The 14,587-nt window shown below is 31.5% G+C and overlaps 1 protein-coding gene across 1 annotated transcript in view; it reads left to right on the top strand.

Moving 5' to 3' along the window:
* LOC126740793 (chitinase-3-like protein 2) overlaps positions 1 to 14,343 on the top strand; it is a 33,514-nt gene extending 19,171 nt beyond the window's left edge. Inside the window, exons 3-8 of the mRNA XM_050446969.1 lie at positions 947 to 1,222; positions 1,277 to 1,403; positions 1,459 to 1,611; positions 1,667 to 1,756; positions 7,274 to 7,489; positions 13,628 to 14,343. Coding sequence (XP_050302926.1) covers positions 947 to 1,222; positions 1,277 to 1,403; positions 1,459 to 1,611; positions 1,667 to 1,756; positions 7,274 to 7,489; positions 13,628 to 13,994 — 1,229 coding nt within the window. The 3' untranslated portion in view covers positions 13,995 to 14,343. The remainder of the gene's footprint in view (positions 1 to 946; positions 1,223 to 1,276; positions 1,404 to 1,458; positions 1,612 to 1,666; positions 1,757 to 7,273; positions 7,490 to 13,627) is intronic.
* Positions 14,344 to 14,587: the final 244 nt, after the last annotated feature.

Raw genomic sequence — 14,587 nt, forward strand, 5'->3', positions numbered from 1 at the left:
CTTCTTCGTGAAAACATGTGAACGATTTTTCTTCGATGATTACTGCAATAATCATCAATGAAATATAGTTTCATACAACCTGTAGATGGTATGAACATTTATGTACTTACAACATATTTCTCCCCGCAAAAAGTTTCGAATTCTTCTTTCGATCTACTTTTGATGACACAAGCCTTTTGGTAGCACTCTCTGTGATATCCATCATTTTCCCTTGATTTCTCGGAAAATTGTAGACCTCCGTATTTACATTTTTTTTTCTCACGAAATGCTATTGCGTTACGACACCTTTCAAATGAAATATCCGTGAATGGTATGACATTCGTGGATTATCCGCAAATAAAACACTTCATGGCTCGAAGGAAATGTTTTATTTCCGACTGCCAACGATAAACAATTTCTTCTCCTGTACCTTGCGCCTGCTTGAGCCAAACTGCGTCTCCGCTCTAGCAGCTGCTGGCTTAGTCACCCAATTTGACACGCTCATTATACACGGATAGGGTGGACACAAATTCTATAGAATCTTGTTCTAGGAATGTACAGTGTCCTGAAGAAAAAACGGACAAAGTTTCCGTTTTCTGCTATGTACAGTACCCAAAATAAGTCGTAAAGATCTTGGTATTGGGCTGAAGTCGACCGATAAAAACCGGTCAACAAGCTTCAATTTAAAAAAAAAATTGTCAAAATTCTTGATGATGTAAGCACAATAGTTACAAGCAACCCCTTTGCGCTCGGTCAACAGGGGTGTTCCATACTCGCCCGTGTCCATGCTATGCACTGTTATTATTCATAACACAATTCCCGATGACGTAGGGTCGAGTGTCGCTGGCTCTTAGACTATAGTGGGTTTACCATAAAGAAACTGTGATCAGATTAAATAAATAGCTCAAAACTTAAAAAAATTGACTTAGTGTGTTTTGCTTATAACCCAACGTTTTATTCTTTTCAGAAACAGTGGATCATATTCAACACCGAGCATCAGTCTATAATTATATTAATCCAGCAGACGGATTTTTTATAGATATCCAAAAAAATAGTCATTTTGAGGAATATCTCCACTCTCATGAACTTTCAAAAAAATTTAAATTGGTATGCTACTATAATTTTCCAAGTGATCAACAATCAATGCAGATCAATGATATAGATCCAAATCTGTGTACACATTTAAATATTGCCTTCGGGAGTGTTGTCAACCATAGCATTTATCTGGATAATGAACACCTTGGTGAGTGTATTCAACTATATTATTATTCACTCTGCTAATGTCACGCGTTTATAGAATATTTGAAAGACATTGTAAAATTAAAAGATAAGAATAAAGATCTTAAAATTCTGTTGTCAATTGGGGGTGCTGGCAACGATAACGGATTTCCTGAAATGGTTAAGAATCACACAAACAGGAAATCGTAAGTCTTTTATACGTTATGAAATTTTTTTGAATGTGTATAAAATTTCTTTTAGGTTTATTAAGTCAGTCCTAAGTTATGTAAAAGATTACAATATTGATGGAATTGATCTGGATTGGGAATTTCCTGGGGAAGATATGAATTATGACCCCAAGCAAAAAATGCATTTTACTCAACTTCTTTTGGAAATAAGAAAAACTATAATGCGGTAATAATGTTTTAAAGTAAAAAAAGCAACTTTTTGAGTACATACATCTTTTTAGACAAGAAAAGCATAAGTTTTTACTCACGGTGGCAGTGGCAGCACCAAATGTAATAGTTGACTTTGCTTATGATGTGTCTTATATGAATGAGTAAGTACCTACTTGTTAAAATATTATACAGGGTGTCCCTTTGAACTGGGGTTAGGTCTTCCTATGGGCTATCGAAATATATCAATATGAGTGAAATGTTTACGGTTTTCGAGTTATAAGCCAATTTTAAAATTTTTCAAAGATTCTGACTAAATTTTTTCAAAAAATCTAAACTATGCCAATGACAATATCTAAGTTTAATAACTTTATAATATTGTCCAATCAAGAAATGCCATAGGACAGTAATCACTTTTTTAAAGTTCTTCTTTATTGTGGAAATAATACAGGAAGTTCCCAGGATTATTGCTTTTTCACTTAATTACTATTTGTTTTGCTCTTATACTGTAAGAGAAATGATGAATGTTTTATCGTGACCATCAGTTTAAAAACTTTGATGAAACACTGTGACATTCTAATTTCATAATGGAGAAAAATATGCGGGTGTCTTATCTCATAAAAAAGTTATGCTTTTTGATAAACACTTTTAGAAACAGTTAATAGTAGGGAAAACTTTAATTTTAAACTTTTTTTATATAAGCTACTCCGCTAAAGTTATCGGAAATTTCGACTGGGCCAATCACCCTGTTGTTGAGTATTTCCGTCCAAAGGTTAATTTTAAACTGGTGCTGAAATTTATCCTGCTGAATAGTATGTGGGTTTTCCATTGTTTATTCATGTAAATTATGGATGTTGAAGATTCCGAAGCTCCAAAGAATGCTCTTAAAAGACTCTGGATCCGCACGCATTTTTCTCAGCATATCTTGACAAAATACTACCCGTTTTCTGTAATCCACTGGTACTCTTTAAACATGAAATGGGTGCATTTGGTTTTTTGGTTGCATTGGCACAGTAGTTTTTGAAATTCCCATTCGTCGTTGGATAGCTCTTATTGAAATTGAATGAATGAATCTTCATGCACTTAATAACAATATAAATAACAAAATAACATGCATTTCTGCATACTCACGCGCTGTGTACCTAACATAAGGCAATGTAAACTAATTCCAAAACAAATTGAACAAGTATTTCTTATAATCACCAAATGTCAGTGTGACAAAAAAACTCAAACTGGACAATTTGTTTACCTTAGCAATGCGTTGCAACAAAACAAAAGCAAGCTTTTAATAAGTTTCAAATAATAATATCAAAATTATGAGGAGACGGAAGTGAATTTATTTATTTCTGTTACCTACTAATTTGCAAATTTGATCCATAAGTCCAAATTTTTTTTCCCTTTGAAAATTCCTTGAATTCAAAGTAATATGAAACAGTAACAGAGATCGTTATTTTTGTCCGTAACATAATAATAATACAGTATACTCGCGGTAACGTGAACTTACGATTTTATGAAGAACTCAATAATGGGAACACCAATATTTTTCTATGTTAATTCTATAGTGTGAACAAACCCATATTTCGATAATGTGAATCTAGGCTTGTTAGTGGATATTGGGTTTACGCATTTGAAACGTTGTTTGGTCATTTAGTTAATGTTTATTAGATAAGAGAGAGTATCGCATCTTGCGCAGTGGCCTTTTAAAATGGTTAAAATTAATAAGAAGTGTTTAACTCTTTATGAGAAATCAAAAATTTTGGAAGAGCACAAAAATGGTATGAGTGTTACTGCACTAGCAAAGAAATATCAAATAGCAAAATCAACTATTTGTGCAATTAAAAATAAAGAAGAAAAAATTCTAAAAGTTGTTGGAGAGAGTAAGACCTAATAAAATAAAAAAATGCACTTTAAAAGTGCAGAAAACCCCAAGATGGAAACTTTGCTGTATAAATGGTTTACCAAATAGCGTGAACGAAATTTGCCAGTTACCGGTGATATGCTTAAAGAAAAGGCTCTAGATTTACATAGAAAATTAAAACTTAACGATAAATTTAATGCAAGCGATGGAAGGCTTCAAAAATTTTAATGGCGATATGGTATAAGGCTGCTTAAAATTGCAGGTGAAAAGTTGTCCTCGCAGCCTCACCTTGTAAATCCCTTTATTGAAGGCTTAAGAAAAAAGATGAAGCGGCTTAATCTTAGTGAAGATCAAATTTATAATGCAGATGAGACGGGTTTATATTGGAAGTTATTGCCAGATAAAACCTATGTTGCAATTTTGAATAAACAGCGCCTGGTCTAAAAATAGCTAAACAAAGAATAACTCTTTTGGGGTGCACAAATGCTACAGGATCACACAAACTAACGCCTTTAGTACTAGGAAAAGCAAAATCACCCAGATGTTTTAAAGGATTTGATAATCATCTATAAAAGCACTAAAAATGCCTGGATGACGCAGGAAATTTTTAAAAATTGGTTTTTTAAGCATTTTGTACCAGAGCTAAGTGAAAGTTTTGTTTGCTTTTTAATTTTTTTAAGACTAAATTGGGTTTTTAGGTTAAATCATTTTTACAAAGCAAAAACCTTCCTTTAAAAGCCGTTCTTCTGTTAGACAATGCCCCTTCGCATCCACCGGCAGAAGAATTAAAAACTTCTGATGGACACATTTTTGTTGTCTATATGCCCCCAAATGTTACACCATTAATTCAACCATTAGACCAAAATGTTTTGCGAATAACCAAACTATTTTACAGAAAAGGCCTATTAAGTTCAATTGTATCAAAGGGTCAAGGAGTAGCTGAAGCCCTAAAAGTTTTAACTTTAAGAGATGCTATTATGCAATTGCATATGGCCTGGCAAAAATAGAGCCTTCAGTAATTTCAAAATGTTGGAATAATATTTTGGAAAAAAATTTGGAGGAGGATGACCTACCTTTAGCTCGACTAAAAGAGATGTTAGAAAATGATGTTAGAGCAGCTGCAGTTAATGAAACCATTACATTGCTTCAAACAATTGAACAGGTATTATTTAGTGCTAGTTACTCCTTTTAATTTTCGATTTTTGGAAATTAAAAGAAGAAAGTCTGTAATAGTTTTAGAATTTCATTGAGATATGATTGTTTTTAGATTGATTATAATCCCAAAGACATTGAGGAATGGAATATAGACGCAGTGGAGGAAAACCTCGATAGCAATGATTCAGAAGATAGTAATCAATCAATCAATCAATCAATGCTTTATTGTCAAGAAATTGTTACAATTTGTAGACAAAGCTGTAAAACAAAAAAGACACAAAAATACAAACAAAACACAATTAAAAAAAAGAAAAACAAAACAAAATTTAAAAAAAAATAAATAATTAAATAGAATAGATTATCTACAATATATACAGATTAATACAATTTAGAAATTGTAAGTAGTTAATGACTGCGAGATATTAACTTTTGAAGAAAAAAAAGTTACGCATTTGGAGGCTCTTGCAGCCTTGAAAATTGTCATACAATGGGCCAATCAAAACTATGTCGACATAGAGGACATTATTACACTAAAAGGTTTAGAAGAAAAGGCTATAGCCTAAAAAGTGCAGACAAAAATTACATATTTTTTTAATTAAAACTTTTGTATAATGCTTAAAACTGTAATAAATAAATTTATAAATAAATACAAACATAAATAAAATACAATGTAGTTCCCTTTTATTTTAATTTTAGCTATTTTTAATATAATCTCCATAATGTGAACATTTCAGTAAGTCGAAATTTTTTGAGTTCACATTAACGCGAGCTTACTGTATTGGTTTTACTGATAGTTTTCCGTACTATTAACTGTTTCTAAAAGAGTGTTTCATAGTCTATCAAAAAGGATAACTTTTTTATGAGATAAGATGTAGCGTTTTATTTTTCTATTCCTTATGTTCACTAACGCTCCATTGACATTTCATTAATTTTAATAATTACATTAATAATTTCAGTCAACTTCTTTTATTCATATTTCTTTAAATTCACACTGTCAATGTGAATCCGTGTTGCAGGTAGAAGCGCACGTAAAAGGCCAGTTTTTTATTTCCGAAGTCTGTGAAGCAGGAAGTGGCCAATATGGTTTGTAATTGATAGTCCTTAATCTTGTTCCTTTAGGGAACCGTTTATTTCAATATTCTGGTGCAGGATGCCCAAGATTTTGATAGATAGAGAATGAAACTTAGCAAGGGTTTTACTTTTCCGTTTACCTCTTTATTCTTCTCCAATTGTTGATGACTGCAGGATTTTGATTTCCCCGGGAAATTGCTGAAAGCGGTGGAGCTGGAGCCAGAACTAGAGCTAGTATTAGATATTCCCAGTGCGGATAGCTAAGCTACAAATGGCATACATTCGCAGCCTCGATTTTGAAGGCTAGCCGTTCATTTCTTGGAGGAGTATACAGCCCAGTTTATTCCATTTATTTAAATATTACTAACCATAGATTTGTCTCACTTATTGAAATTTTTATTAATATACCTTTTATTTCAATTTATTGCTACAAATATTTAATCAATATCATAATTTAATACGTCAATTTCTTATCTATAATTTTAGTTATTTTTTTTGTTCAGTATTTTTCAGTACCTTTTTTAGTAGTTAAGTAGATATAACTCGGTTAAGGCTGATATGCCTTAGGTAAAAAGGTTCATGAACTTTCCCCTGCGTAATACAAATATATACTAAATATACAATATACAAATATATACAAATATATAAAAATTTTAATTATTGCAATTTATTTTTCAAGTGCTGAAATCTACCTAGTAGCGAAATCATAATTTAAATGTTACTTTTGTCAAACTTATTTTAATCATATCAACATTATTCATATTTTAATTCATAATAAATTATTAACATTTAACAGATTAGAACATGAGGTGTGTATATATCTTTGATGTAAATATAATTTGGTTGTTTGTATTTAGATATTTTTTTTACCTCTTTAAATCTACTTTATCCAGGGTCATTTAATTGTTAATTGAAACCTATATACCAAGTGTTTTTCTTAGTTTTCTTTCATTTATAAAAAAAAAACTAAGTGGCGCCCTCTTATTTAATAGCTATAATCAAGATTATATTCTTTAATAGCCAGTCATAAGTAAACCTTCAAACAATCCCAAGCCTCATAATTCTGAGCTACCGTCTGCAAACTCTTGGCAAAATAGTAACACTATAAAGTTAACGCCACAAAGACACCCGCATATTTTTTCACCATTATGAAATTAGAATGAAACAGGGAAGTTTTTAAACTGATGGTCACGATAAAACATTCATTATTTCTCTAACAGTATAAGAACAAAACAAATAGTAATTAAAAAAGTAATAATCCTGGGAACTCCCTGTATTATTTCCACAATAAAGAAGAATTTTGAAAAAGTGATTACTGTCCTAAATATATATTTCATGATTGGACAATATTATAAAGTTATCAAAGTTAGACAGATAATGTCATTGGCGTAGTTTAGACGTTTTGAAAAAATTTGGTCAGAATCTTTGAAAAATTTTAAGATTCGGTTATAACTCGAAAACCGTAAATATTTCACTCATATTGACATATTTCGATAGCCCATAGGAAGACCTAACCCCAGTTAAAAGGTTTTACAAGTTCAACGGGACACCCTGTATATGGAAACATACCAATGGAATTAATAATATGTACTTTTAGTTATGTAGATTTTGTGAATCTTATGTCATATGACTATCATTACTACACGGGAGTAACTCCTTTTACTGGCATAAATTCTCCTCTCTATGCGAAGTCCAGTGAATTGTTTTATTTGGCGACATTGAATATTAACTATTCTAGTCATTATTGGAATTATAAAGGAATGGACAAAAGTAAAATTGTAATTGGCTTGCCTACTTATGGACATACGTTTAGGTGAGACTTGATTAATTATGGTATAGTTTATACACGAGTAGTAGTTTAGTTGCCGACCATATAAATTTTCGGCGCAGTTATCTCACTATATAAATTGCTTGCCTCTGATTCTGTTGGTAATAAATAACATTGTGACAGATGGCGCTGTGTTTGCCAAATTTGATTTGTTTATTTGCGTCTTGTCTTTAATGTAAATTTTGTGATTTTTTTAAGCTTAAAACTCTTAAATTGCAATCACCGCCATAATTACAGGGGGTTGACAAAGTGATTTTTTTTAACATTTTTAATGTTAATATGTATTAGAGTAATTAATGAGACATGTAATGCTTTTTTCACGTTAATTTTTTTTCTTGAAAGAAAATGTGTTAAATCTGGCAACGCTGTATACATGTTGTATCACGGTCGATGGTAGGTTATACCATATTTTTTTTAAATATTTGACAACATAGATATTTTCCATTCATCTAACAATCTAAGGGATTCTTGTTTTTTGCCGCTTATACCAAAATAAATTTATTTGGATTTAAAATAATTAATACCTAAAAAACGATTGCTCATGACTTTTACCAAGTGTAAAAAACTACTTCCTTACCAGTGGGAGCCTTTCTAAGGTTAAATTCGAATTTTACATGCCGAAAAATGTCCAAATACTAATTTTGATTCAAATTTCAAAAATTATTTAGAACAAACGAAAATAAAACACCACGTATTTATTCTACGTAACTATTTAATATCTTGTATCTATGAAACGAAGATTTTCTAACATAGGCTTATAGAATCTTTTTTTCCGAAAATCGATAAGAAATAATAACATTTTTGACAACATATTTGAAAGAAAAAGTCAATATTTCCTCCAACTTGATTGTTGCCTGGCAATCGAAAATAACAGTAAGGAAATATTCATTTCTGTACTGTAAGGAAATGTTATTTCCATACAGTAAACTTTAGAACATAAATGTGAACAGGTTTTTTCCTAAACAATTTTATTTTTAAAACTTTCACAACAACAAACAAGGTTAACATTATATTTTAAAATTATTACTTATTATTTGTTATATTTACTGTTATTTGACAATTAGTACAAGTATTGAAAACTGGAAGAACTTGGGAACTAATAGCATTATTTTGTTAAATATTTTCCAAACTAATAATTTTATTTGTATGACAATAACTAATATTGGACGTTACTGCAGTATTAGAAATATTAGATTTACTTTCTTGATTTTTTTCTGCTGTGAAAATTTTATTTGCCACTTCTTCCTTATTAGTAAGAGACTCTTCTATATATCCTTCAGCGACGTTTGTTGATTTCCATCCACCCAGTCTCTTTAAACTAGTAATATCTCCACCAGAATCAACAAGCATTGTGGCAGAAGACCGACGAAAACAGTGGCCGGTATATTCTTTCGAGTTTGGCAAATTCAAATAACTGGCCACTATTTTAGGCATGTTTCTAAATTGGTGAATTCCTACTACTTGTCTACAACCTTTTTCATTTTGGTACTTAAAAAAAAACCGAGTGGTATTCATGTCTCTTGGTCTTAAAGAGACATACTTGCGGTATAGATTTAAGTACATTTCGTTTACTATAAATGATCTTGATGTATTGGTTTTTGAATCCGGTATGGTAACTAAAAGTTTAGATAGTAGGTCTTGTATATCTTGTACAGTCATTTTAACCAGCTCGTCCATTCTGCAAGCTCCGGAAATTCCAAATATTACAGCTACCTACAACAATAAATAAGCATGTAAAGAATCCAAATATAAACTGAAGTTTTGTAAGTTACCTTAATCATTAAATATTCCTTATCTGGAGCTTCCTGAATAAATTTCTTTATTTCTTCTTTAGTTAAAATCTTGGATTTTTTTGGCTTATAGGCATGTGCTTGCCGTTTCAGGAATGCCCGAAGTTTTGAATATTTAGATATATCCACATCATGTCTAATTGCAAGGGTTGCCTTCAGCATTGAATAATTGGCCCATAAAGTTGAAGATTTCATCTTGGAACCAAGCTCCAAGAAGTATGCCATTACAACATTTTCCGAGAAAGAAGTTACATTTTTATTCGTACGGTAGTCCATGAAGCGGTTGTATGCATAGTTATACTTATTTCTAGATTTTACTGGTAACAATTCCAATGATGCAGCATTCACTGCCTCCGTGAGTTCTAGGGGGGTTCTAGAAATGGAACAGTCATCATCACTCATCATTTTACACGTTACTTTGGCTTTTTAAAACGTTAAAAAATCAATACTTTGGAAAGACGCCACAAATAAACTTTTCACTCGTCAAGTTTGACAATTTCAAATTATGTACTTCGTTTCCGTAGTTACGAAACAATGTTTCATTGATTTGAAATTTTTAACATGATTAATAATAATTTACCGTAATTTTAATGATTCCCGATTTTCGAAAAAATTGTATGTAGACCTTGTAGGAAAAGCCACATTCCCGGACTCCGTATTGCCAGTCTCGGCTTGAGCCTCGACTGGCAATTTTTACGATCGCCCGGGAATGTTAAGCTTTTCCTACTAGGTATACAATATACTATTTTTTTATTTTATAAGTAAGGAAAAGCATTTTTTTGCAATATTAGTGAAACACTCTGCATAAATGGCTTAACTCTTCTAATAATAATAACAATATGCAATGAATAAACAAAATGTTACCCTTGTTCGTGGAAGATTTAGCATAATCTAAAAAATTAAAAATTAATAAAAGAAAATAACGAGAAATAACAAAATCAATAAAAGAAACAATAAAAAAAAGAAAGTTCCTACAGCTAAAAGATAGACAAATAGATAGACAGATATATATGCACTTATAAAAACTAATCATAATACATTTAAAAATATTGAAACTAGTTACAGTTATAAAAATGTAACGCGACAAAAACTGACAGATTGATTACTTGCGTTTTTTTCTTCGTTCTCTTTATTTCATGCTGCTCTTCATTTTATTTAAAGCTCTGAATTTAGAAGTTTTATATGCATATAGTTGCATAAGAATATTACGTTAAGTCAGAATATGGGTTTTAAGTATCATATTTAGGTTTATCGAGTAATATCTGGGATTCTCATTTTCTGAAAGAAATATTAATTTTATTCTGTGCTATTGAATAAGTTTAAATGTTTCCTTAATTTCCTTCGAGAAATGTTGTAAATTTTAGGCTCAAGCCAAAACATAATCAATATGATGTTTATTTTATTTGCAGGATATACGGCATATGAAATTGGTATTTCCGAGATGGTACCCTTACATAAAATCAAATGCAATAGTAAACACAGCAATTTTCCTCATAGTTTTAGAGAAAATTTGAAAATAATCAACGATTTTCGTGAATTTTCTCGAAAATGGTCATAGATAAAATGGTGAAATATTTTGCAAATTGTAGCTTCCCTCAGGCCCAAACAATTTTAATCAACGATTTTTCTCTCATCTTCATTGGTTTTGCAAAAAAAAATTAAAAATTAAAATTTTTTTAGAGAATATCCCTGCGTTATCCCCTGCAAATTTTGGGCCAAAAACGATTTTTTTGATTTTGCATTTTTAATTCCGGAAACAATTTTACAGTGTTTTTCCTGCCTACTGCAGATTCCAGGTGCTTTTCTAGGTTCCCTTGTCCAGGGTTAAGGGTGAAGAAGATGAAAGAAAAGCCACATAAGGAACAGATTCTGGATGATTCAGTCTTTGTCAAAAGCTTAGTAACAAAGCTTTTATTCACAATAGTATGTAACATCTGTATAGTATTGCATCGATTAGGATGAAATCATCCTAATTCACCCTAAAGGTTCCCACAGTAAGGTTTTCAACAGCAATTTCTTTTACTTGATAGTAACATTTCTTCACTTATTTAAGACTTGGTGCCCTGTAACAGAGTAAAACCTAATTTATTATATCCTTCTTTGGCCTATTAAGATTTTTTTTATGAGGTTTAGGAAATTCCAAACAGACACTCTGGACGTTGGATAGGGGTGAATCCTGTCAAACGTGCAGGGTACAAAGAGAAAATTATTCTATATATAAATTTCAAAATGCCTGAGATTTAGAAGGTAAAACATGAGAACATGAGATTGGCACACATACTTACATTACGTACATTCACCAGAGGCGGATGGAAAATGTAAACGGCGTATTGTATATACACTACCGCTTAAAAGTATTTGCCCACCATGTATTCTTATTATTATTTTAAATTAGATACAAAAATCTTATCTTTATACCTATATTTAGATTGTATCTCTTTTGTAAATTGCATATATGCTTAAACAACATACCTATCAACTATGGTTCGTTGAAAAACACTGAGTATTTAAAAATAGTCTTGCAAATAACAAACAATGTAGTGAAAACATGCACTTCTTCTAAAAAACTAATCTGTTTACAGCTCGTTTCCGATGAAATTTGAAACATTTAAAGGTGTTTAGTCTTCAAGAATTGATTTTGTGTAACATTGGTAAATAATTTCGCTTGCTTATTGACGATTGTTACCGTTTCTTTGCTGGTTTTTCAACGTTCTTTAAAATGGCTAAAACAAAAGAGTTATCGGTAGAAACAAAAGGTATTATCATTGGACTTCATAAGGCTGGAAAGACTAACCGTCAAATTTCGACGGATTTGGGAATTCCAAGGCGGACTGTCGATTAAAATGTTAGGAAATTCACCAGAGAAGTGAGTATTAGCAACAAACCTCGGATCGGTAAGGCCAAAAGCAACAAGTTCAAAGGAGGATTTAAATATTATAATTACAAGCAAACGCAATAGACCGCCCTTGAAATCACAGAAAAAATCAACAAGGAGCGTAAAAAAGCGGTCAGTGTTTCGACAGTAAAACGGCGACTTTATAATGCTGGTCTTAAAGGACGTTTAGCGTATCAAAACCGCTACGGAAGGATGTTAATAAGAAGAAAAGACTTGAGTGGGCCCAATCACACAAAGAATGAACCATTGATGACTGGAAGAAAGTTCTCTGAAGTGACGAGTCGAAATTCGAGGTTTTTGGAACGAAAAGGCGAGTTTTTGTTCGCCGTTATCCCAATGAAAGGGTCGCTCAAAACTGTACGGTGGCCTCAGTTAAACACGGTGGTGGTTCGGTGATGGTGTGGGGTTGTTTCGGAGGATCTGCAGTTAGAATAGAGGGACTTCTTCGAAAAGAGGGTCACAAAACAATTTTAAGTGTCTTTCAACATGACAATGACCCCAAGCACACGTCGAAATTGTGAAAGCAATATTTAGGTCAATTACAAAGGCAACATCTTCTGAAAGTTATGGTATGGCCCCCACAATCACCGGACTTGTGGAGGATCATCCAAGAAGAGTGGCACAAGATACCTCAGGAAACTTTGAACAAATTAATTAGAAGACTACGGAAACTAAGTGAAGCTGTTATTAAAAATCGAGGCGGACATGTAGATGAATCCAAAATTTGATTTTCTTAAATTTAATTAATTGAAAAATTTATTGTTTATATTCATTTTGTTATAAATAAACCGTTTCATAAGAATAACTGATGGGTTAATTATTTTTAGTTATAACTTTAAAACAGTCATATGTGGGCAAATACTTTTGAGCGCTAGTGTATCTATGATTTAATTACAACGAATAATACGAATCTTTTGATATAAATCACTAAGTTTGATTCGAATTACTAATATGATTCGAATCTCATTCAAAATTCGCTCAACTCTAAATCTTACTGTAAAACATGTTTGACAATTCGATGGTGCGCGATCGTCGATGAAAGTTTATTGAAATGATAACAGTTTCTGGAGTGCAGAGTAGATAGCAGCGCGTTTTCTTTCCAAAACATGAAGGATCTCATCTGATCCTATTTTCTCCTACTCTATTTAAAATAACAAAATTATTTAGAGTGTTTGAAAAGTTTGAAAGAGTTTTTATGTTTTGAAAAAAAAATGAAACATTTTTATTTAGAAATGAGATAGTTTTTGGTATCAGAAGCAACACTGCATCGCTAAAAATATTTTTGATCGTTACATCACCTATGTTGTAAAAAGAAAAATTGACAACTATGTTCCGTTTTCCGTAAACTTCTAACCTACCATTGACCATAATAGGCTGAATATTGTGCATGAACGTTTATTTAGTATGAACCATATATTATTAAGTGTCGCTTTTTAGATTACAAAATCCTAGGAATCACGACTTATATGCTCCCGCCTCAGGCTACGGTAAATTAGGCACTTCAGGCTTCGCTTCTTATCCTTCAATCTGTAATTTTCTTCAAATGAACCATATAACTCCCATATTCGACATGGAAAACTACAGTCCTTATGCATCGAAATATTATGAATGGATTTCGTTTGATGATGACCAAAGTCTTACTTATAAAACCGAGTTTATCAAGAGTAATAATTTTGGAGGTGCAATGGTCTACAGTTTAAATGTAGATGATTATTTGGGGACTTGCAAAATGGGAAGCATGGGCGGAAAGAAGTTTCCATTGGTAAATGCGGTTAAAAGCATTTTGGAAGGTAATACTAGCTGAGTATCGAGAATTTATTTTATAAAAGTAAAGACTGACTGAGTAAAGGTTCGGGCTGCGAAAATTTCAACTTGTAGTATCAACATTGTACCTGAAAATTTATTGGAAATGCTCGAAAGGTCTGGAACCTCTGCAATTTAAGGAGACTGTACTGTTCTTTATACTACTAAATATTTCACGCTTTTTTGTCATCTTAAAATGATTAATGTATTAGTACTTATTATTTCTATATTTTATATAAATATATCCTCATATTTAAATCTATCTAACTTTAAAAGTTATAGTAGTATAATATCATATTATTGTTACCATAATTTATATTTTAAATGGAAAATATACATGATTGGCTAGGCGTCTTTTTTTTCACCGGAGATTCTTTTTGACACTTTCGAAAAATATTTTTTGTGTATTATTTTTTAATACTTTTGTCTTAGATTGAACAAATGAGTTTATACCTTTTTTATTTCTGAAGTTTCGCTCTTTAAACTTTTTACTAGGCTTATCATAAGGAATTTTTGGAAAACAGGAATTTTACTATTAGAGTCAAACATTTATTGTATTATGTAAAGTCTATAATTACAATTTTCTTAGGAAAA

This window comes from Anthonomus grandis, chromosome 9, assembly GCF_022605725.1.
Source record: "Anthonomus grandis grandis chromosome 9, icAntGran1.3, whole genome shotgun sequence".
Taxonomy (NCBI): Eukaryota; Metazoa; Arthropoda; class Insecta; order Coleoptera; family Curculionidae; genus Anthonomus; species Anthonomus grandis.